At 62.1% G+C, this 21,366-nt stretch overlaps 1 protein-coding gene and 1 long non-coding RNA gene across 3 annotated transcripts; both read left to right on the top strand.

The window, feature by feature from the left end:
* The first annotated feature begins 1,717 nt into the window (after nucleotides 1-1,717).
* Nucleotides 1,718-20,278, top strand: EPS8L2 (EPS8 like 2). 2 transcript variants are annotated; one of them, XM_032490322.1, is made up of 21 exons: nucleotides 1,718-1,867; nucleotides 4,280-4,372; nucleotides 4,511-4,566; nucleotides 5,412-5,476; nucleotides 13,427-13,588; nucleotides 13,990-14,139; nucleotides 14,213-14,292; nucleotides 14,376-14,518; nucleotides 14,602-14,672; nucleotides 14,780-14,906; nucleotides 15,096-15,184; nucleotides 15,290-15,364; nucleotides 15,533-15,681; nucleotides 15,786-15,918; nucleotides 16,022-16,134; nucleotides 17,393-17,498; nucleotides 18,134-18,247; nucleotides 18,590-18,662; nucleotides 18,798-18,984; nucleotides 19,086-19,218; nucleotides 19,317-20,278. In XM_032490322.1, exons 2-21 carry the CDS (start codon nucleotides 4,359-4,361, stop codon nucleotides 19,398-19,400), a joined length of 2,124 nt encoding a protein of 707 aa, XP_032346213.1. In that variant the 5' UTR covers nucleotides 1,718-1,867; nucleotides 4,280-4,358; the 3' UTR covers nucleotides 19,401-20,278. The 2 variants fall into 2 exon arrangements, with proteins under 2 accessions (XP_032346213.1, XP_032346212.1); XM_032490321.1 differs by having other exon boundaries at nucleotides 4,280-4,402.
* On the top strand, nucleotides 5,483-12,259 carry LOC116666571. Its single transcript, XR_004323520.1, has 2 exons — nucleotides 5,483-6,186; nucleotides 8,187-12,259. It is a non-coding gene; the product is annotated as an uncharacterized LOC116666571 (long non-coding RNA).
* Nucleotides 20,279-21,366: the final 1,088 nt, after the last annotated feature.

Genomic DNA, 21,366 nt, shown 5'->3' with positions numbered 1-21,366 from the left:
TTTATGTCTGCCTTGTTCTTGGGGGGCGGGGTGGGGGGACTCGAGAGACTTTTGGCTTGGGACGAGTGCACGCCTGTAGCCCCGAAGGCCAGGTGGAGACACCCTCCCACTTGCCCACCCTGTCCATTCAGCAGTCCCCACGTCCTGCTGCCCTGGGCACTTGCCCTGTGGACTCAGGGAGGCTGGGGTGGGACGGAAGCGCCTGCTATTCGGGGGATGCTCAGTCCTGCCCCTGCAAGCCCAGGGGGCGTGGCATGTTGCCCGCCAGGCTCATAACCTGTCTGGGGGTCTGGGCCAGGCCCTTGACACCCCCACCGCTTTGGCCACAGGGCATAGCATACTCAAGGTGGCCACCAACCAGCCTGGGCCTCCAGGCCCCTCGCTGCATCTTTGAGAGGGTCAGTGCTCCAGATCTGGACCCACTGGCCATCACGCTGATTTCAGGCGTGGAGAGTGCCCACCTCAGCCACTCCTTCCCTGTGTGCCTTCCCATGCGTCGCACATCTGGGCTCAGCTCCCCAGAAGGGCCGGGGCAGGCATATGCCTTCCCCTCCGGGTTGTCGGCAGAGTGAGGAGAGAACCAGGAAGCCAGGCCTCAGGGGCAGGGCTGGGCCCGATGGTGAAGGCCACTTCCTGTGCCCTGCATGAGCTCCCCAGTAATGCCCCAGATAGCAGACCTGCCCTGGGGTCCTGGCAATGTGGGAAAGGACAGCACCCCTGACCTTCCAGGACTGAGTGTGCCTCTTCTCTGGACTCCCCAGGAAGTGCTCCGTAACAGCCCCAGCAAACACACCAGCTGCCCTGCCCTTCCTGGACCATGACCCTGGGACCCTGCCTCCTGGCACACCCTTTTCTGCTCCCCCCCACCCCAGAAACAACAGTGGGAGCCCTGGGGTCCCTGCAGGTGCCTACCACTGCCGGGTCTGCCCTCTGCCAGTTCACTTCCTCTTCTCCCAGCTCGGTGGGCACAGCCATCCTGAGGGTTGGTTCAGGAGGAGGAAAGGACAGAACTGTGGGCAGAGCTTGGGGCCTAGGCTCAGGAGGGGTTCACTGCCCAGGCAGCCTCATGTCAACTATTTGCCCTGCACTCAAGGACAGCCTGGGCCACAGACACCCCAACCCCCTCATCAGACAACCCCGCCCTTCGGGTGCCCACACTGGACTGGAACGACACAAAGAGAATTGAGGAGCTCCTAGATGGTGGAGGAAGGAGACCCATTCACCTGGCAAGGTCAGAGCGCAGGACTGCAGGGTCTCTGGCTGGTGATCCTGCCTTTGAGACCCACCCACAGACTGAAGCCTGGCTCTAGAGCTCCCTCCAGACCAGGGGGGCCCCCTCTGAAGAGAATGGGACTCTGCCCTGGGTCCTGGGGTGCCTGAGGCTGGGGGACACCTGGCAGGGTCAGGTCTGATCTCCCCAAGATTCCTCTCCACCCCTCTGGGGCGCATCAGCTCGGCCTGCCCCTGGAAGGTTTCAGAGCTTCACGGTGCATTGTAGCCCTGCACACCCCCGCGATGGATGGGCTCCCGGCCCCGCCCACCCGTCCGTGGGCGCCCCAGCTCTAGGAGGGGGTTGGCGCAGGGAGCCCCCGGAGTAGGTGTGGGGACCATCGGCTGGGAGCCGCGGCGGAGGCGGGGTCTGGAGCGGGGACATGGTGGGGGCGGAGCATCCACGTCCCGCCCCCGCCCCTGCCCAGCGCCAGCCCTAGCGCTGCGACTCTAACCTGCCGCTCAGGTTCCTCCCCGCGCCCGGCCCCGGCCACTCCGCGCGCCCCTCCCTCCTCCGGAGCCAGGCGCAGACAGACGGGCGGACGGACGCGCGGACCAGAGACCGGCGGGCGGCCAGGAGCGGGTCTGCGAGGAACAGGTGAGCGCCCCGCCGGGTCCTGGCCCCAGCGCGCCCGACCCCACCTGGCGCCCCGCGCGCTTTGGCGCAGGAGCGACCCGGGAGCCCAGCGCACGGAAGGCACACCGCCCGGGCCTCAGTTTCCCCAGGTGGCCGTGCGATGCGGGGCTCTGGTCTGGGTCTGCAGACTGGGCCGGGGCGCAGGGGGCATCGGGCAGAGGGTCTGCGCTGGGCCGGCTGGCTTCCCCTAGGCGGGTGGCCAGGAGCCCAGTCCCAACGGCCGGGCCTGCCCCGTCCGGTCCTGGGGCGGCGCCGAGCACTGAGTATGTTTGTAAGCCAGTGGCTTCTGAGTCAGCCTGTGCCTCCCAGCCCTGGGGCTCCGTGGGGGAACCCCCTCCTCCAGTGAAGAGGGTGCTGAGGGGATTCTGCCCCTTTGCTCCACCCCAAGGCTCCACACTGCCCTGCTGGGACAAGCTGAGGGCTTCTTTGGAGCCAGACACTTGCACATGCCAGCTGGCTTCCTGGGTGTCGGAGCCAGGACAAAATGCAGGGCCGGGAGAGCATCAGGTTGGGGTCAGGCTCCTGGTCAAGGTTGGGGTGTGGGGATTTCAGGGAGAAGCGGGCTGGGGGCTAAGCTGCCACATCCTGTGTGCCTCTGACCAGGCTGGGCCAGGCTGGGGCAGCCTCTGTGTGTGAGGTGCCCCTGGTGGCAGAGGAGCTGGGTAGACAGGGCTCCTGGCGATTCTGAAGTGCGCCACAGACCACCTCTGCCCCCGCCCCGGGTGTAGTCAGGCCGGGTGTGCTGGGAGGCAGGGCCCAGCTGGCTACGCCTCTGCTCCCCGCTTCTGCACCTCCCCCACGGCCCTGCCCAGGCCTGGGCCTCTCCTGGTCCCTGCCTGGTGCAGTCGGGGGCTCAGCACTCTGCCCAGCCCTGTCTCAGACCTCTCTGCCTGCCTCGGTCTCCCAAGTGCACACTCCATGCCCACCTGTTCCCCACCCACGGCTTCCCAGACCTGGGCACAGCCAGAGCCCAAGGGCCTCCCCAATTCCAGGGCCCCACCCGGCTCCCCTGGGCTTTAAGCTGACTCCTCCCCACGGTCACTCAGCTTCAAGCTGGAATTTGAACTTGGAGCTGGTCCCTCCGCCCTCCCTGACCTGCTGAGGCCTCCTCCCCCTCCACTACCTCACTGGGCACCATGCTAGTCTCTCCCTTTGCACCCGGAAAATGGCCACAGGAAAACCAAAGTGCAGTCTGGGCCCCAGGGCCCTCGGGGCCAGTGTCATCCCCACCCCAGTCAGCTGAAGACGTTGCCCTGCTGCCCACTGGAGCTGGCCTCTCAGTGGCCCCTCCCCAAGCTGCTCCTGGACCCAGGAGCCAGGGCCTGGACCCACCTTCCTGGTTGGCCCTAAGGCCCCCACCCCATCCAAGGAGCTGAAGGCCTAGTGTCACAGCCTAGCTCCCTCCCTGTGTGTGCCCACAGGCCTGGGTTTCGCCCAGGTGTGTGTGAGTATCTGGACACTTAAGCCGAGCAGCCTGGGCTCAGCCCGCCAGGAATCCCATTAAGCAAACACTCGGGCTCACCCACTGAGGTCATGAGCATTCCGGACATTCTCCACGGACAGATGGACAGAGGAATCTGGCCAAGCCCCAGACCCTCAGTGCCATGTGGGAAGGGGTGGCCTGAAGCCCCCAGACCCCTCACACCTCCAGGGAGCCCTCCCTGTAGGCAGTACCTGGTCAAACCAGAAAGTCCTGGACACTCCCTGCCCTGGATACCCACACCCCTGCTTTGTAACCCAGACCCTGGCAAACCCCGGCAAACCCCTCGACAGTGAAGCCACAGGTGGATGGCCTCACCGGTGACACTTGATGGGGGTGCGGTGTGGGCCCAGAGGTCCCCACAGGGCACAGAATCCCACAGGCTCTGCTAGCCCTCCAGAGGGTGGGCTCTGGCTGGGCTCCGGGTCCCAGCCCCCCGCCCCCACCGCAGGCTCCAGGCTCCTCCTGTGCTGCCTTTCTCCGCTGTCTGGGTCCCACCTGCCTCAGGGCCTTTGAACACACTGCTTCCTCTGACAGATGCTTCCTCCCTCTGACCCCCCTTCAGAGCCCCCAGGACACCCTCCTCTCAACCCCACCCCAGGCAGCCCTTGGAGTGGGGCCCCCTTCTGGGGGTCCCTGTGGAGGATGAGGGTCTGGGGAGACACAGGGCTGCAGCGAACACCAGCTGGGATATAGACCGGGGTGGTCCTCATGTGTCCAGAAGGCAGGGCTCTGCTCCCGGAGGACCAGACCCCTTGGGGAATCTGACCAGACCATCAGCGCTCCAGCCCCTGGGTCTGGGTGGAGGGGGGAAGTCCCAGGCCCTGTGCTGGGGGTGCCCAGGTGCCTGCCAGGCTCCAGCAAGATGTCAGCTTGGCTCTCTGTCTTCACAGGTGTGGGCCGGGCACTAAGCCCTGGACTCAGACCACACTGAGATCTGCCCTTTCACTGCCAGCCACCGTCGCGGACACCATGAGCCAACTGGGGTCTGTGAGCTGTTGCCCGGGTGCTGCCAAGTGAGCCCCTACCCCAGCCTGCTCACCCCTGACTGACCCCTACCCGCCCAGCAGTCCCCAGGGAGGGGTGTGGCAGGGGCCCCACCCTCACCAGCCCCTCCCCTGCAGTGGCAGCCTGGGCCGGTCTGACTGTGTGGCCAAGATGAGTGCCAAGGACCTGTTTGGTGAGTGAGGTCTGAGGACCAGAGGCTGCGGGAGACAGCCCCGCGGGGAGGGTCTCGCGGGCTCCCCTCCCCCTGGCTGTGCCAGGCCCCCGCCAGGGGAGATGCAGGTCAGCCCTGGGCACCCAGAGGAGGCCTCTGGGCCCTAATCAACCAACAGATGCCCAGGTCCCTGCCCAAAACTTTAGCCCCTGAATAGCCCTCCCCTCACCACGCCGGTAAGGGGAGAGGCCTTACTAATAATTCAGAGAGCATCAATATTAATCCCGCTGTGCTCTTCCCTGCAACGTGATTCTCTGGGAGGCGGGGGCTCATGCTGGACTGAGTGCCAGGTGTCTGCTTTGGGAGGGCGAGGCCGGGCCAGCCCCCACCTCCCCAGCTGAGTCCCTCCCCAAGACCCCCAGCCTAGTTTGTGCTTTTGGACACAGGGCCAAAAGGGTCTGGAAAGCAAGGAGCCCAGGGAGGGGCAGGGAGATGTCAGCTGGCAGCTCTTAGAGTTGGGGGAAACCCTGGACTGGACCCCTCCCCAGAAAAGGAGGACAAGGGGCCTCCACGGGAGGAGGCTGAGCCACCTACACCCCGCCAGGACAGACCTGCAGTCACGGTTGTGCCGTCACCACTCTGAGCTGGGGGGCCTTCCCCAGGTCCCCTGCGTGCTCTGCCAGGAGGGGCCATGACCCCCATTTCATGCCCTTGAGTCCTTCCTGGCAGCCACGAGGGGCCCACAGAGCAGTGCCCCTCACCTCCACTCTGCCCTCCTGGTGGCCCCGCCTGGGGGTCCAGTCCACTTGGACTAGGGTCTGCAGGTCCTGCCCTCTGGGGTGAGTGACCAGTGTCTCCTCGTTCAGAACAGAGGAAGAAGTACTCCAACTCCAATGTCATCATGCACGAGACCTCCCAGTACCATGTCCAGGTGAGGCGGCCCCCGGGGAGCTCCCCCAGCCCCGCACGGCCCTCCTGTCCTCTGTGCTCCAGGGTCCCCCAGCAGGTGGGAAACAGGCCCGGGGAGAAGTGGTCAGCCCAGGCTCTGATGCCCACAGCAGCCGGCTGGAGCCAGACGCTGCCCCACCCCTGTCCTGGGCTCATGCACCGTGGAGAGCCTCCCTCCGGCTGTGGGGAGCTCGCAGTCCGAGGGACACAGGATCCCTGGAGCTACGTCGGGGAGGGAAGGTGTCGGGCCGACACAGGCCTGCGAGGGCAAGCTCTGGGTGCCTCCGGCAGCCCTCGAATGGGAAGACCCAGTGGGGAGGGCCCCGAAACAGGGAAATGGATTAGGAGGGAGAGGCTGGAACAAAGACACCCCTTTTCTGAGCTTCTGCAGGGAAGTCCTTGATGGCTAATTCTGACTGAGTCTGGGAGAGTTTCAATGGGGTAATTTTAGAAAAGCTGTTGGCTCCTGAGAGCTTTTACCCTAGGTCAGTTTTAATTCACACTTAGAACTCAGAAAATATGTTTTTTAAATGACCTTCCTGCTTTTGGCAGCTGGCCGAGTTCCTGGTTCCTGGCCATCATCCAAGCCTGCAGGACAACAGGGCTGGAGATGGCTGAGGAGGGAGGAGAGGGAGGAGGGAGGAAGTTGGGGGGGCCCCGAGATGAGGAAGGTGGGGGCCCTGGACCAGGAAGGTGGGGGCCCTGGACCAGGAAGGTGAGGGGCCCTGGACCAGGAAGGTGGGGGCCCTGGACCAGGAAGGTGAGGGGCCTGGACCAGGAAGGTGAGGGCCCTGGACCAGGAAGGTGAGGGCCCTGGACCAGGAAGGTGGGGGCCCTGGACCAGGAAGGTGAGGGCCCTGGACCAGGAAGGTGGGGGCCCTGGACCAGGAAGGTGGGGGCCCTGGACCAGGAAGGTGGGGGCCCTGGACCAGGAAGGTGGGGCCCTGGACCAGGAAGGTGAGGGCCCTGGACCAGGAAGGTGAGGGGCCTGGACCAGGAAGGTGAGGGGCCTGGACCAGGAAGGTGAGGGCCCTGGACCAGGAAGGTGGGGGCCCTGGACCAGGAAGGTGGGGCCCTGGACCAGGAAGGTGGGGGCCCTGGACCAGGAAGGTGGGGCCCCTGGACCAGGAAGGTGAGGGCCCTGGACCAGGAAGGTGAGGGGCCTGGACCAGGAAGGTGAGGGGCCTGGACCAGGAAGGTGAGGGCCCTGGACCAGGAAGGTGGGGCCCTGGACCAGGAAGGTGAGGGACCTGGACCAGGAAGGTGAGGCCCCTGGACCAGGAAGGTGGGGGCCCTGGACCAGGAAGGTGAGGGGCCTGGACCAGGAAGGTGGGGGGCCCTGGACCAGGAAGGTGGGGGCCCTGGACCAGGAAGGTGAGGGGCCTGGACCAGGAAGGTGGGGGCCCTGGACCAGGAAGGTGAGGCCCCTGGACCAGGAAGGTGGGGGCCCTGGACCAGGAAGGTGAGGGGCCTGGACCAGGAAGGTGAGGGGCCTGGACCAGGAAGGTGAGGCCCCTGGACCAGGAAGGTGAGGGGCCTGGACCAGGAAGGTGGGGGCCCTGGACCAGGAAGGTGAGGGGCCTGGACCAGGAAGGTGGGGGCCCTGGACCAGGAAGGTGAGGGCCCTGGACCAGGAAGGTGAGGGGCCTGGACCAGGAAGGTGAGGGGCCTGGACCAGGAAGGTGGGGGCCCTGGACCAGGAAGGTGAGGGCCCTGGACCAGGAAGGTGGGGCCCCTGGACCAGGAAGGTGAGGGCCCTGGACCAGGAAGGTGAGGGCCCTGGACCAGGAAGGTGAGGGCCCTGGACCAGGAAGGTGGGGGCCCTGGACCAGGAAGGTGGGGGCCCTGGACCAGGAAGGTGAGGGGCCTGGACCAGGAAGGTGGGGGCCCTGGACCAGGAAGGTGAGGGCCCTGGACCAGGAAGGTGGGGCCCCTGGACCAGGAAGGTGAGGGCCCTGGACCAGGAAGGTGAGGGGCCTGGACCAGGAAGGTGAGGGGCCTGGACCAGGAAGGTGAGGGCCCTGGACCAGGAAGGTGGGGCCCTGGACCAGGAAGGTGAGGGACCTGGACCAGGAAGGTGAGGCCCCTGGACCAGGAAGGTGGGGGCCCTGGACCAGGAAGGTGAGGGGCCTGGACCAGGAAGGTGGGGGCCCTGGACCAGGAAGGTGGGGGCCCTGGACCAGGAAGGTGAGGGGCCTGGACCAGGAAGGTGGGGGCCCTGGACCAGGAAGGTGAGGCCCCTGGACCAGGAAGGTGGGGGCCCTGGACCAGGAAGGTGAGGGGCCTGGACCAGGAAGGTGAGGGGCCTGGACCAGGAAGGTGAGGCCCCTGGACCAGGAAGGTGGGGGCCCTGGACCAGGAAGGTGAGGGGCCTGGACCAGGAAGGTGGGGGCCCTGGACCAGGAAGGTGAGGGGCCTGGACCAGGAAGGTGAGGGGCCTGGACCAGGAAGGTGAGGCCCCTGGACCAGGAAGGTGGGGGCCCTGGACCAGGAAGGTGAGGGGCCTGGACCAGGAAGGTGGGGGCCCTGGACCAGGAAGGTGAGGCCCCTGGACCAGGAAGGTGGGGGCCCTGGACCAGGAAGGTGAGGGGCCTGGACCAGGAAGGTGAGGGCCCTGGACCAGGAAGGTGAGGGCCCTGGACCAGGAAGGTGAGGGGCCTGGACCAGGAAGGTGAGGGGCCTGGACCAGGAAGGTGGGGGCTTTGAATAAGGGAGGTAAGAACTCCCTCCCCACGGAGCCCGTCACACCCACAGAGGACAAATGAGTCACTGCTTTCTGAGCTTTAGTTTTCCAACGTCTGTGACGGGTCCATCCAGACGTGGGGAGTCTCTTGCTCTGCCAGCCTGCTCAGGCTCGTGACTGCTGCTGGCTCATTGTCCAGAGGCAGCTGGGTCACCGCAGAAGGGCCAGTGAGGGGCCTTGGTGAGGGGCTGTCGGTGCCCTGGGGCCTCCCAGCCCTCCTGGGCTTTGGTCCATGCTCGCCTATGGAAGGACCCCGGCCCAGGGGCACTTCTCCTGCTCACCCAGCAGCCAGCAAGGCTGGGGAAGTGGGTGCGTTTGCCTACCCCTCCCAGATGAAGATGCTGAGGCCAAGAGAGAGGGTGAGAAGTGGGGGCAAGATGGGACCCACCCTGGCACTGGGGATGGGGGCAGTGCCGAAGCCTTGTGGTTTGTTTTTTTCACTTTTTTCTAAATTAGCACATAGTAAAGTGACATGAGGGTGGGTGACACCACCTCTGTCAGGACACAGAACAGCTCCAGTGCCCCACAGCCCCGCTGTGCCCACCCCATGAGGTTGCAGACTTCCCTACCCCGACACCTGGCAACACTGCTCAGGCCTCCAGCCTCTGGTTCTCTCTTTTTGAGAAGCCCCTAAAAATGAGTTAATATATTTTTTGTTTGGTTGGGGTTTTGGGGGGGAGGGTATAATTAGGTTTTATTTATTTATTTACCTGGAGGCACTGGGGATTGAACCCAGGACCTCGTGCATGCTCAGCACATGCCCTGTCACTGAGCTCTGCCCTCCCCCCGAGTTCATATACTTTAGAACCATCTTTGTGCTTCTGCTTCATAAACGTATTTCACAAAAACCCTGTGTGTAAAGAAGACTTCTCTAGGGCGCTGCGACCTCCACCAGCTGCGCCCCCAGCGTGTGTCCACGCGCGTGCCTCCACGCGCCTTACTGAACGACAGGGGTCCTTCTCGTGCAGGTGAAGGTGCACGGATTCGACATACCTTCTCCCACTCTGGCTTGTTGATTCCCGTGCGTAATGTGTCTGGGTGAGCAGAGACGTTTAACTTTGATGACGTCCGATCACATCCATGTTTCTCTTTTATGGTCAGGATTTCTTTGGGTTTTGGAGGGTGTTTGTACTTTGGCCATTGCTGGGCCCAAGGCTCTGAAGCTTTCTTCCTGCGTTTTCTCCTAGATGCTTCGTTGTTCAGGCTGTTACACCCAGGCCTGTCACCTATGTCAAATTCATTTTTAGGCGTGAGACTCAAGGCTGACGTCCCCATAGGAATGTGCAGTCTAGCAAAAGACTTTCCTTCCCACATTGAATGACTTTGGTGCCTTAGTCAAAAATCGATTAATTGGACACGAATGGGTATACTCCTGGACTCTCTGTTTCATTCTCTTTCACTCATTGTAGCTTATTAGGTTTCTTGAAATCAGGCTACTTTCTTCTTTTTCTTCAAGATTTTTGTGACTGTTTTAAGTTCTCTGGACTCGCATTTACATTTTAGAATCAAAGTATCCATTTCTATCCTCAAAAAAAGCCTGCTAGAATTTTGGTTTTGGTTTAGGTCCAGGGAGAATTGACATCTTAAAGATGTCGCATCCGTGAACATGGTACCTCTCCACTTACTAGGTCTTCTCTGATTTCTCTCAGAACTTTTTTGTGATTTTCACCATAGAGGGCTTGCAAATACTTCTTAAAATATTCCTTAGGTGTTTGGTTTTTACATACTGTTGTAAATGGCACTTTTTTTTTTTAATTTTTTGGTTGCTTTTTCTTCTCTTTTTTTGGTGTCGTTTTTCAGTTTCCATTTTTCAGCTGTCGGCTGCTAGGACTTGTTTTGTACGACTGGATTTCTGTGTAGTGAACAAGTATCCTGAAACCTTGCTGAATCGATTTATTTCTTCAGTGACTTGCTTGTAGGTGCGCTGGATTTTCTGTGTACACAATCACGTCTGAAAACACCTTACTGAATGTCTTATCCTTTGCCACTTGGCTTTTCTTGCTTCACTGCCCTGGCCAGAACCACCAGGAGATGCTCAGTAGAAGTAACGACAGTGGACGCCCTGGCCTGGGTCCAGTCTTGGAAGAAAGTGTTCGGTATTCCCCGCTGTATACGCTGTGTGTTTCTGTAGACACCCTTTAGCAGGGTGGGCAAGTTCCTTTCCATTCTTGGTTTGCTCAGAGCTTTTGTCATGAAAGGTGTTGAATTTTGTCGAACACTTTCTCCGAATCTACTGAGATGTATTTACTGTTGCTAATGTGGTGAACCCATCGCACTGACTTGTCTTTAATGTTGAAGCAGTATTGCACTTCTGGGATAAACCTCATTTAATTATGATGTATGATCCTTTTTATGTGTTGACAAAACTTACTTGCTAATGTTTTGTTAGGGATTTTTTGCATTAATATTTATTAGAGATTTTGGTCTTTACTTTTCTTTTCCTGCAAAGCCCTTGGCAGTTTTGAAATCAGAGGTAGCCCTGTGAAGTGCATGGAGAATGTTCCCTACTGCTCTGTCTTCAGGAGGAGCTAACGGAAGATTGCTACGAGCTCTTCCCTAAGGATCTGTTAGGGTTCACTTGTGAGGCCCTCTGAGTGTGGGGCTTCATTGTGGGGAGCCTTTTTAAATTATGGATTCACTCTAATGCCTGTAGTCTGCAGTGACGCCCCCTCTTTCCTTTGTGTTACTGACACGTTGTGTTTTCTGTGTTCTTTACGTCTTGCTAGGGGGTTATCAATTTCATCAGTCTTTTCAGAACCAACCTTTGAGCTTTGTTGATTTTGCTCTGCTGTTTGTGTGTTTTACTAGTTTGTTGGTTTCCACGCTTAGTGTCCTTCCTTCCGCTTTCTCTGGGCTTTGTTTGATTGTCTTTTCCTGGTTTCTTTAGAGGAATGAACGCTTAGATCACTCACATTAGGTCTTTCTTCTTCTCCAGCTTACTCGTAAAAGCTGTGAAGCTCCCTCCAAGAACCCCTTTAGCTGTCTGCCACCAGTTTTGATGTGCATGTTTTTACGATCGTTCAGCTCAGAATACTTTCTAATAGTCCTTGTGCCTCCTTTGACCCACAGACTCTTTAGATTGTTCTTCTTTTTAGGCATTTAACCATGTAAACACTTACAGCTATAAATTTCCCCTTTGCACTGCTTTTCCCGCGTCCTGTACGTTTCAGTATGCCGTATTTCTATTTTCATTCGTCTCTGGGTATTTTATTTCCCTTGTCATTTCTTCTTTCATTCATTCATTGTTTAATTTCAAGTGTTGTTGACAAATGCTGAGTGTTTCACGAGTGTTTTGTTTGATTTCTACAGAATTGGACCCACGAGTTTTTAGAAGTGTGCTGTTTAATTTCTAACGACTGGAGGGTTTCGTGGCTGTCATTCTGCTGCTGGCTTCTGCTTGAATCCGTTCCGGTTGGAGCATGTGCTCAGCGGGCTCAGTCACGTGGGGTGCACGGGCAGCATGGTTTGGGTGGTTTGCTTGTGCTGTGCTTTGCTAAGAATGTGCCTCATGCAGACAGACCCGCTGCCTGATGACCGCAGCCTGTTTCCGCCCACGCTTTCTAACCTGCTGGTGGACATGCAGGTTGGCCTCCAGCAGCTCTGCAGGGAGCAGCCGTGAGCCTGTGCCACACTCTACACCTGAGCAGGCGGCCTGGGCGGGATTGTAAGAGGAAAGGGGCACGCCATCCCAGTGTCATGGCTCCTCCCCAGGTGGCTGGGCCAGCGCCCAGCACGGGCTCCCACTTCCCCACCCCTTAACCCTCCAGTGTAGCCCACAGGGGCTTGCGGCAGAGTGGGTGAAAATCTCAGTGGCTGACACGTTCCTAAAGTGATAGTCTCACAGTTTCAATCTGCAGTTCCTTTATTGAGTCTATGTACAGTTTTCTATATTAAAAAGTTACCAGGGGGAGGGTTAGCTCACTGGTAAAACATGTGCCCAGCATGCAAGAGGTCCTGGGCTTCATCCCCAGCACCTCTTCTAACTAAGTAAATAAACCCAGTTACCGCCTCCTCCCAAAAGGAGACAGAAAAAGTTACTGAGATTTATTTTCCCGTAGACTCTTTGTTTATAGCTTTTGCCAATTTTTTCTGTTGGGGTTAACTTTTTACTATTTACACATTCTTTCATTACATATTAATTTATTGTTGGTATCCTTAATTATTAAAAATAGAGTAGAGCTTTTTTTTCTAACGGGGGTGCTGAGGATTGAACCAGGACCTCGTGCGTGCTGAGCACACTCTACCCCTGAGCTCTAACCTCCCCCACAAAACAGAGCTTTTAACAGAGTCAGAACTGGCACCGTCGTGCTCACTGGTAGTTTTCTATATTAAGAAGATTAGCTTACATTGCGTCTGTTATATCTGCTATTGTATCTGTGTTTTCCCACTTTTTTTTATCTTTGTATATGGTGTTTTTTCTTAGCAGAGATTTTCTTCGTTAAGTCAACTGTGGTCTCATCTTTCGAGTGTCTGGCTTTTCCTCCTTGCTTAGCAAAGTCCCCAGGGAAGAAGGCCTTTCTGAGGTCATCAGAAACCACCCAGTATTTCCTTCCAGCACTTTCATGGGTCCGCCTTTGCGGTCAAATCTCCACTGTCTGGAGTTTACGTTAGTGCCTATCCAGCCGTCCCAGCCTTGTTGACTGAACTCAGCAGCGGTCGGGACAGACACACAAGGGGTCCTGGAAGGAGGAGGGCCTGAGCCAGGCTTGGAGACAGAGGAGAGGGCACTGGGACGGGCAGGGCTGGCCCCCGTGGACTGTGGGCCCGGCACTGGGGATTCGGCAGCTAAAACAACAAAGAAGCATGTCACATTAAGTCCAATTGTGATAAATAAAAAAAGCAGGTCAGGGACGTGGTGACAGAGATGCTTTGGCTGGGCGGTCAGGGGGCAGCATCCGAGCAGAATCCAGAAGGAAGAATGAGCAGAGATGGCACATGCCAAGGCCCTGCCGGAAGCCCGCGCCAGGGCTGCTGGGGGAGCGGGGCGCCCAGCAAGGAGATGGGCGGGGCACATCCATGGCCCCCACAGAATCCACCAAGGAGAGCAGAGGACCCCCAAAGGTGGCGCTTTGTCTATCCAGACCCCCAGGGAAGGGACGTTCCCCTCGGACCCCAGGGCACAGCCCCTTGGCCCTGGCTCCTGGCACCAGGAGGGCTGTGCCCAGGGTGACCCCCCACTGCCCGCCCCAGCACTTGGCCACATTCATCATGGACAAGACGGAGGCCATCGTGTCTGTGGAAGACGCCATCCGGAAGCTGGTGCAGCTGAGCTCCAAGGAGAAGATCTGGACGCAGGAGATGCTGCTGCGGGTCAATGACCAGTCGCTGCGGCTGCTGGACATCGAGTCCCAGGTACGGTGGCGGCAGGAGGGAGGGCGAGCGCAGTCCTGCAAGGCGGGCGGGGCTCTGACCCAGACGCACCCTGGGCCTCCCTGTGGGAGCGGGACGAGGGCAGAGGGCAGGGGGACCTGGCAGGGCCCGGAGTCCAGAGAGGCCACGTCACACGGGGCCACGGCCGCCTCCCCAAGAGCCTCTCCGCCGGCTGAACTGAGGCAGGGCCTCGCTGTGTGACCCTTCCCGTGGAGGCCGGGCCTGTGTCTGTGTCCAGGCTGTGCCCTACTTCTGTGCTGTATCCCTGGCACGAACATCCCAGGCCAGGCCTGCAGGTCAGCCCGGGCCCCTCCTCGGGTCCTTCCCGGGCCCGTGGCTGTGAGCCCACAGCCGAGCCCGGGTCAGGTGCGCATGTCCTGCAGGAGGAGCTGGAGAACTTCCCGCTGCCGACGGTGCGGCACACCCAGACGGTGCTGAACCAGCTGCGCTACCCGTCTGTGCTGCTGCTCGTGTGCCAGGACTCGGAGCAGACCAAGCCCGACGTGCACTTCTTCCACTGCGACGAGGTGGAGGTGAGGGGGCTGCGGCAGGCGGGCGGGGGGCACCCCACGTCCGCAGAGCCAGCCTGATGCCCCGTCCCCCCAGGCCGAGCTGGTCCACGAGGACATCGAGAGCGCGCTGGCCGACTGCCGGCTGGGGAAGAAGATGCGGCCGCAGACCCTCAAGTAGGGGCGTGGGTTACAGGGGCGGGTGGGGAGGGGCCAGGCTGGGGCTGCACTGGGCTGAGCGGCCCTTCCTCCCATGTCAGGGGCCACCAGGAGAAGCTCCGGCAGCGGCAGTCGGTCCTGCCTCCCCCTCAGGGCCCGGCCCCCATCCCCTTCCAGCGCTACGGCGGGGACTCCCCTTCCACCAAGAACCGAGTGGGCCTGTCGGTGCCACTCAGCGAACCAGGTGGGCCAGGGGGCTGGGCTGGGGCTGCAGGCAGGGTCTGAGGCGGTGGGCTCAGTCAGCAGCAGCTCTGCCTCCCCATCCAGGCTTCCGCCGCCGGGAGTCGCTGGAGGAGGAACCACGGGCCCTGCTGGCTCAGAGGATAGAGAAGGAGACGGTGGGTCTGGGCCCCTATGGCGCCCCCAGGGGCCAGGGCAGCACGTGGGGGTGTCTCTGCAGCAGGCAGGGGCGCCCGAGGCTGACCCCATCCTACTCTGACCCCAGCAAATCCTCAACTGTGGCCTGGACGACATTGAGTGGTTCGTGGCCCGGCTGCAGAAGGCCGCTGAGGCTTTCAAGCAGCTGAACCAGCGGAAGAAGGGCAAGAAGAAGGGGAAGAAGGGGCCAGCAGGTGCGGGCACTGCTCCGGGCCCTGGGCAGGGGGTGGACAGCGGGGCGGACAGAGGAGTGGGGTTGGGGACGGGTGGGTGGCCCCTGAGCCGGGGCAGGTCCGGTCAGAGCAAAGGAGTGGCAGCAGATTGAGGCCAGACCCACCGGGCGCAGACGGCCCGCCAGGCTCACCCCACCTCCTCCTGTACAGAGGGCGTCCTCACACTGCGGGCACGGCCCCCCTCTGAGGCCGAGTTTGTTGACTGCTTCCAGAAAATCAAGCTGGCCATCAACCTGCTCGTGAGTGCAGAGGCTGCCCCGCTGCTCTGTGCTGACACTGGGGGAGGGGGGTCCCTGCTTGTCCCCAGCTCCACCCCCATCTGTCTGCCTGCTCCCCACCCCCAGGCCAAGCTGCAGAAGCACATCCAGAACCCCAGTGCGGCAGAGCTGGTGCACTTCCTCTTCGGGCCTCTGGACCTGGTGCCTGGGGCTGGGGGGAGGGAGTGGGGGCCAGCGGTGGGGGAAGCAAGTGCTCACCTTTGGCAGGTGGCTGGGGCCGGCGTCCACACTCCAAGTGGTGGGCGCAGTGGGCCAGCCTGTGGTGCTGCAGGTGGGGGGTGGGCCCCTCTGACCCGCCCTGTGCCCCAGATCGTCAGCACCTGTGGTGGCCCAGACATCGCTCGCTCCGTCTCCAGCCCTTTGCTCTCCCGTGACGCCGTGGGCTTCCTGCGCGGCCACCTAGTCCCCAAGGAGATGGCGCTGTGGGAGTCCCTGGGGGAGACCTGGACACGACCCCGGTAGGGCAGCGAGTGGCACGAGGAGCACACAAGGATGGGATGGGGGTCCTAGGCGGGGCCAGCCCTGGTGGTGGGCTCGGCTGACCCAGGTCCTCCTACCCCAGCTCCGAGTGGCCACGGGAGCCGCAGGTGCTCCCCTACATGCCCAAGTTCCACAGCGGCTGGGAGCCGCCCCTGGACGTGCTGCAGGAGGCTCCCTGGGAGGTGGAGGGGCTGGCGTCCGCCCCCAGTGAGGAGGTCAGAGCACCTGCAGCCCCACCCCTCTCCACCTCTGTGCCCCCTGCCCTCGAGGCCCTGACATTGCCTGACACACCCAGCCCACGTGGTCACTTTCCCACAGCCAACTCCAGTGAGCCGGCAGTCCTTTCGAAACTCCCTGAAGCACGGCCTCATATCTGAGCCCACAGCCCCAGGAGACGTCCTCTCCCAGGTCAGCTCCCCGCATGCTCACAGGTAAGCTCTCCTCCGCTCACCCCTCAATTCCAAGGCTCGGCTACAGGTACGCTGCCACCAGGTGGCGGCAGATGCCTTGTTCTCAACGTGTCAAAATCACATTTTCCACACTAGGGCCAGGTTTCTTTTCAACTCTGCTGTGTACAGGTGTGGGGAAAACGTCAAAAGCGCCCGTAAATCCGCTGCCCTGATGCGCCATCTCTTCCGGCACCTCCATATTTGTGCTTTAGAGTCCTGGTTAGGAATCTACTGAACCGCTGAACTGAAGTGGCCTCACCAATGCTTGTCACCCTGTTGGGGCTGATTCAGGTGCAGCCTCAGAGCCAGAGGAGGAGCCGGAGGGTCTGGGCTGGAACAGCCGCCCCCACTCCCTTCACACGCACTTTCACAGACACGTCCCACAATCCTGGGCCCAGGGGAGTCCCTATCCGTCCTCACCTCCCCTGTTTCTTTCTGTTCTCAATCCTGGCCCAGGATTTGAAACCTGGCCAGACCCCAGGATCAGTTTCAGGAGAGGAGGGGCTGGAATTCCTGTTTTAAACCAGCGTGCCCCTCCCTCTGCCCTAAGTCACCAGCCTGATACCCCTGTTCCCTGGCCTGGGCCACCTTTTACCTCCAGCCCCTAGCGGGTTCCCCCTGGCCCATCCTGACACAGCCCCCAGACAGAGCTCCAGGGGCCACCTCAGGCTCAGCCCCCAACACCCCCTCCCCGGGGTCCCAAGGCCTGAGCCTGGAGAGGGAGCCACCCTCATGGTTAGGGGTCAGACTGACTAGGAGGGATGGCCCAGCCCAGGCGGCAGCCACAGGCCTGCTCCATGTGGGAGCTGGGACACCCCATGACCCCGCAGCTCATGGGTAGTCCTCCGCCGTGTGTGCCTGGGCACTGTCTGCAGTGCTGGAAGGGCTGTGACTGAAAGCATCCGGCCCTCCCTCGATGGGCAGCTGCTTTCCAGGGACAGCCTGTCGTTCCTCCGTTACATGCCTGGCCGTGGGTCCCCAGTGGGGCTGGGCCTGGAGGCCCCTGAGGTGGCCTGGGCAGGGGCGGGCCCTGCCGCGCCCACGGGCGCCCACGTCCCACCCACCTCTGCTGCCCCCCCCATGCAGGGGCCCCAGACGCAACGAGGCTGTCACAGTTTCTGCTCCCGGCTGACAGTGCAGCCTCCCTCCACTGCAGAACCAGAGGCAGGACCTGGGAAGCTGCTGCCCCCGGCCCTGTGCCAGGCCCAGCCCTGGGCCTCAGCCATCCCATTCCACACAGGGGCTACGAACCCACGCCGGCCATGGCCAAGTATGTCAAGGTCCTGTATGACTTCACAGCCCGCAATGCCAACGAGCTGTCAGTGCTGAAAGACGAAGTCCTGGAGGTGAGGAGGGGTCCGGGGATGGGGGGAGAGCCAGGGGAGGCCTGACCCCAGGGCTGCAATCTAGGACTGCAGCCTGGTGCCCACCCAACACAGCCTGGCTGAGGGGCCTCCGTGTCTTGGGGATCTCGGAGGGGGCTCAGGGACCCCTGCACTGGGCTCAGGCTGGAGGGTGGGCCCTCTCTGTGCCAAGGGGGTCCCCCCAACCCAGCAGGGGCTCATCATTTATGTTCACCCTGGGGGGAACGCTCGGGGGCACCATCTGTGTTGGGTGACCATCCCTGAATCCAGGCCACTCACAGTGGGAGGGAAAGTGGAGCAGCTGCGGGCAGGTGGGGGGGTGGTGATCCAGATCCACAACCAGGCCGGAGGCTCAGGACGCTGCTAGAGGGGGTGGAGGGAAGGGGGCCCCCATAGGTGGGATGGGAGGCCAGGTGGGCCAGGGGCACCTGGAGGGGGTGTGACCATCACACTAGGACTAGAGGGGACAGGCTCAGGGGAGACTCTTGGAACTCTCTCTGGCTTGTCTGTAAAGGGGGGCTCACACTGGTGGTCCCAGCACCCTGCAGTGGTGCCTATGGCTGGAGGAGGGTGGGGAGCTGTGGGTCGAGGGTGATGGTGGGCTGTGGCCCCTACAGGTGCTGGAAGACAGCCACCAGTGGTGGAAGCTTCGAAATCGCAGTGGCCAGGCAGGCTATGTGCCCGGCAACATCCTGGCTGAGATCCGGCCGGAGGATGCCCCCCTCGAGCAGGTGAGGGGGAGTCTGCTCTGTCCCACTGCAGGGTCAGGCCAGGTGGCTGGCGTGGTGAGAAGGGACAGGAAAGACCCAGCCCTGAGCCTGGACTCTGCTGCAGGGGCTGGTGTCGTGGCTCCGGGGGTCTGGGCCAGGACTAGGAAGGGCTGGCCCACCTACCATGTGGGAGCTGGGGCAGATCCTGGGAGGTGGAGGTGGGGGAGGAGAGGTGGGGAGGGGTGCCTCCCATTCTCCTTACTCCAGCCCTGTGGGGGGGGGGGGTGGTCAAGGCCGTGAGGGGTGGTGATGAGCTGAGCCTAACGGCACCTCCCAACCTTGCTCTTCCCCGCACCCCTGCAGGCCAGTCTGAAATACTGGGGTCCCTCCAGCCCAACCCACAAGCTGCCCCCAAGCTTCGCTGGGAACAAAGACGGTGAGGGATGGGGGCCGCCAGACCCCTGCAGACAAAGGGCCCAGAGCCAGCTGGGGGGTGGGGGAGGGGAGCCCTGGGGTCCGTGCACTGCGGAGCCTGAGCCGCCGGCGCCCCGCCTGCCCGCCCGCCTCTTAGAGCTGATCCACCACATGGACGAGGTCAACGACGAGCTGGTCAAGAAGATCAGCCACATCAAGGCGCAGGCGCAGCCGCAGAGGCACTTCCGCGTGGAGCGCAGCCAGCCGGTGCACCTGCCGCTCACCTACGAGTCCGGCCCCGGCGAGGTCCGTGCCTGGCTGGAAGCCAAGGCCTTCAGCGCGCGGTGAGCCGGCCGCCCAGGGCGGGCAGGGGGCCACAGGTGGGGGCGACGAGGCCGCCGCGCCCCCGGCCAGGCTCACACCACCACCTTCCTCCTGCCTGCAGGGTCGTGGAGAACCTGGGCGTCCTGACGGGGCCCCAGCTCTTCTCCCTCAACAAAGACGAGCTGCGGAAGGTGTGCGGGGACGAGGGCGTCCGCGTGTACAGCCAGCTCTCCGTGCAGAAGGCCGTCCTGGAGGTGAGCCGGCCATCCCCCCAACCCCGCCCCGGGCTCTCGGGGAAGGGGGCCGGCGGGACCCTGACCGCAGCGGCCGGCCCCTTCCCCTCCCGCCCCAGAAGCAGCAAGGCGGGTCCGAGCTGGAGGAGCTCGTGAGCAAGTTCCATTCCAAGAGCCAGAGGCGGGCAGAAGAAGACAGCTAGGCTGCCGCGGGGCCGCCCCACCTGCGGAGGCGTTGCTTCGGTGCCTGCCGTGTTCTGGGACCGTGGACACGGGTGGAGAGTGGTGCGGGCTGGGGGCCGGCTCTCCCACCTCCTGGCAGGTGGGGCCTGTCCTCAGGCTCAGCGACGCCCCAGCCCACCCTCCCTACCCAACCCTGAGGCCCACCTCAGCCAAACGTGCCACCAGGAGGTGCTGGGCCCTCTTGCACCTGCCCCCTGAGGCCAGAGCTGTGGCCGTTCCAGACCTGGCCCAGGCCTTCCCCACACCTCTCCCCGAGGCCGCAGGACCTGCCAGGAAGGGCAGGGACTTTTCTTCTGGCCGCCTCCATCCACACGGGGGTTCCTCCTGGCACTTATCGTCCCACCCATGACGGCCGCTCACTTCTGCAGCCACCTGCACCCAACTGCACCCCTACCCCTCTGGACGGACGCCCACTGCCCTTCTGGTCAGCCGCCTAGCCACCCTTGGCTCTGAGCTGGCCAGGCTGGTGACTCCTGCCCTCAGACGTTGCCCACAGCACCCCCCAGTGCACTGCTCCCCAGGGTGGCCCTGGGGTGCTCCAGGCCCCCCTGGGGTGGGTGCACGCTGTGCTCCCCTTACCGTTTCGAGAGGATGGACTGAACACCTCTCACCCAAGTCCTGGTCTTAGGCACCCCTCACCCCCACCCCACCACTGCCCCCACCGCCTCATCAGAGTCCAGGAACTTTCTCTGACCAAGCCTCAGACCAGCCTCGCCTGGCACGCTGTGCGGGAGGCAGGGTGGGAGTGTCTCGAAGCCATGGACTCTGCGGGCCACACTTGAGAGGTGAGAGGTGGCCGAGGCTCAGAGTCCATGTCATTAAACCATCTGAGCCTCCAGCTGCCCTTTGTCTGTCTTCTGGAGGTGGGGGTGGGGTCACTGTGGGTTCTGGAACCACCTGAGGTTGCACCCTTTGGAAGAGCTACAGGGCCGAGGCCAGGCCATGGACCCAGGAGATCCTCCCCTCCACACCTATCCCAGAGGGCCCAGAGGACGTTCCGGGGAAGTCAGGGCCGAGAGGGCTCCCCTGCTCACTCTGTTTGCGTTGTTCTCCCAGGCCAGATGTGCAGAAGGCCCGAGTGGGAGTGGTGGAGACCGGGTCTGCCAAACCTCCAGGCGGGCCGGGGAGTGGGCATGAGTCAGAGGGGCAAGGCCGAAACCAGATTTAGAGAGCTAAGCCCCAAGTGTGAGGGAGGTGCCCCAGGAAGGACGTGGGGCCTGTGGGGCCGGGCAGGCGGTGGGCGGGGCTGGGGTCGGTGCAGGAGCAGAGGGGTCCCCGAGCACACGGTGGGCTGCACCCTACTTCTTGCAGGCACCTGACCACTTGGCCAGGGTCTCTGAGCCCCCCAGACCCTGCCCTTGGAGAAGGCCTCTGGCACCCTCTGCTGGTGGCTCTGTGTACTGTGGTGTGCAGTGGCCAGGGTGGAGGCGTCTTGACCTGTGTATTCCCAGAGTGGCCGGTGGACCAACCCTGGCTCAGGGAGTCTGGAGGGCTTGGTTCTGGAGTCTCCACCCGATGGGCGGGAGCAACCACAGGAAGCGCAGACACAGGGCAGGCTCTGCCTTTCGGGGGGGATATGGGGTGCCTCTTTCTTGCTAGTAGAGCCCTGAGCCAGGCCCGGTCCCCAGACTCAGAAGCAGGGCTCAGTCAAGGGGAACTGGGTGTGTCTGATGCCCTCTGGGCCACACCAAGACTTGACCGCCATACCCCCTGGGAGAGGAGCAACGGATACCCTGACCAGGCAGCCTCCCCACCCTGCTTGGTGGAGCCCCTCGCTCAGAGTAGGGGTGGGCACCCCAGCTCCTCCTGCTCCAAAGGAGGCCTCTCCTGGCCCAGGGGTACCCAAACCAGCACTGGAGGTCAGAGGGCAGCCCCCACCTGCCCACCCTCTGCCCCCACCCAGCAGGGCTCCATCTTCAGCGGGGG

The sequence above is a fragment of the Camelus ferus genome, chromosome 10 (assembly GCF_009834535.1).
Source record: "Camelus ferus isolate YT-003-E chromosome 10, BCGSAC_Cfer_1.0, whole genome shotgun sequence".
Lineage (NCBI taxonomy): Eukaryota > Metazoa > Chordata > Mammalia > Artiodactyla > Camelidae > Camelus > Camelus ferus.
This window is presented reverse-complemented; position numbering and strand designations above follow the sequence as displayed.

What these genes read in the sequence shown, in the direction of transcription:
- EPS8L2 (XM_032490321.1), top strand. Translation starts at nt 4,359, where the DNA reads ATGAGCCAACTGGGGTCTGTGAGCTGTTGCCCGGGTGCTGCCAA. An exon ending in TCCACTGCGACGAGGTGGAG is followed by an intron (nt 14,140 to 14,212) that starts GTGAGGGGGCTG and finishes CCGTCCCCCCAG; the next exon opens with GCCGAGCTGGTCCACGAGGA. An exon ending in AGAGGATAGAGAAGGAGACG is followed by an intron (nt 14,673 to 14,779) that starts GTGGGTCTGGGC and finishes CTCTGACCCCAG; the next exon opens with CAAATCCTCAACTGTGGCCT.